This window comes from Hakea prostrata, chromosome 1 (genome assembly GCF_041222555.1).
Source record: "Hakea prostrata isolate BN-2017 chromosome 1, UWA_Hpros_2, whole genome shotgun sequence".
Classification (NCBI taxonomy): domain Eukaryota; kingdom Viridiplantae; phylum Streptophyta; class Magnoliopsida; order Proteales; family Proteaceae; genus Hakea; species Hakea prostrata.
Window position 1 is genome coordinate 75114283 of NC_142600.1, and position 1838 is coordinate 75116120.

The 1838-nt window shown below is 35.5% G+C and overlaps 1 protein-coding gene across 1 annotated transcript; it reads right to left on the reverse strand.

Moving 5' to 3' along the window:
* Window positions 1-297: 297 nt before the first annotated feature.
* Window positions 298-972, reverse strand: LOC149030081 (uncharacterized). Its single transcript, XM_089152176.1, has one exon. It carries the CDS (start codon window positions 883-885, stop codon window positions 436-438), a length of 450 nt encoding a protein of 149 aa, XP_089008302.1. The 5' UTR covers window positions 886-972; the 3' UTR covers window positions 298-435.
* Window positions 973-1838: the final 866 nt, after the last annotated feature.

Consider the following 1838-nt stretch of genomic DNA (forward strand, 5'->3'; position numbering starts at 1 on the left):
GATGGATTCTCTAGTGGTGTCCTTCCATTAATGGGAGACCTAGCTACATGAATGTGGAAGCAGGGTGAAACACACACACGGGCAATGTAGCCACTGACACTTTTTATTCTCAAACTGATTTTTATTTTTCTTATGGACTCCCTCCCTGTATGTATCATAATTGAAAAACTTTTCTGTGGTTTTCTCTACTGTGAAGTGATTTTTCTTAATTATTTTTCTCTATTGAGGGTAGGTAGGTAATATTCACCAAGTATGTTAAGAGTGCAATACTCACAAGGAAACACAAATTAATTCATGTGAAATTTTAAGGAAAAACAAGTTTTATTGACTTATGAGGAGAAGATACTACTAGCATGGGATGGATCGTCATACAAGTACTTGAGGATATATGGTAAAGTATAATTATAAATTAATGGCCGATGATCAAGCATATATCTAATTCTTGTTGGAGAGATAAGCCTTCTTTTCTTCTTCGTTCATGAAAGAGGTGATGGGGAAGGACTTGCTAACTCCAACTGATGTCTTGAATGCGATCTTCTCACCTTCGACGGACATCTCGACTACAGGAACCCACACCATGAGGGGAGTCTTGGCCTTGGATCCTGTCATCTTCTTCATCTTTCCCTTCTCAACATATGCTGTGGTCTCGGCAGCATAGCTATTCTTGGAGTTGGTCGCTGGATTGAAGGACTCATAGGGAGCTTTGCATTTCCACCACACGAAGCCAGTGGATCTCACCCTTCCGCATTCTACCAGCTCTCCATTGGGAGCTACACCACTGGGGAACCCAAGCTCTTTCAAAAGATCCATTGAAAATCGATCACAGGCTTCCCTTCCACTGACGATTTCAGCCCCAGCTCTCTCATCAGTAGCCATGATCGACATGAACTACTGTTCACCAACAAAGTAAAGTAATTCAATACAACTCTCTTCTACTCGATCCCCTTGTTGATGTTTGTAGTGTGAGAAGTCTAAGCACACAATGCATAGATATTTATAAAGAGAGATTTGTATACTCGTGACGAAGATAACAGTCACTCAATCTTGTTTATCAATTATCATACATGCGAAGACTTGGTCAATGGATCATCCCAACTGCCAGTTTCACTAGAATTGAAGGGTTTTCTTTAAAGAGGGTTGACAAAGCAAGCAAACCTTAGTTGCTATTAATTTTTATTTTCAATTGAAAATAATGCTTGACTCGGCTATACAAATGCTGTAGTTTATGTAATTATATCTTACCACTTCTCTGTAAAATTATTAATCTGTCAAAAATAATTTATTTAATTTAAATTAAATCACTTCTCTATGCAGAGGTATATTTTTTTATTACCACTTGTCTTAAGATTATATTAAATATGATTTTTTTTTTTTAATTATAATGTTTTGCAGTTTGAACCGGCCATTCTTCCTTTTAATATGTTTGAATAAGTCTTATATTTGTAGCGTCACTTTTTTTTTTTTTTTTTTTTTTTTTCTAATTTGTTTAAACAAGTCTTTGTCTATCATGTCATCACTTGCTGAATTAGCATCCATTGGCATCTCCGGAGTAATAATGTGACCCTGTGATGAGACTCAAGTTTCTGTTTTTTTCTGATGAGTGTAAGATTTATCCCCCCAAAGAAAATGATCAGTCTACGAAGTCTTTAATAAGTTTCACATTCCATCAATAACGGAAGTCTATATTATCTTCTAAATTCTATTAAAATCCAAAATATCTGTCGAAATGGATGAAATGACCATACATATAAATATTTAATCTTTCATTCTAATATCTTTGATTTTAATATAGGTCCGTGCATCTACTACAATAGGGTATTTGGTCAAGAACGAAAACA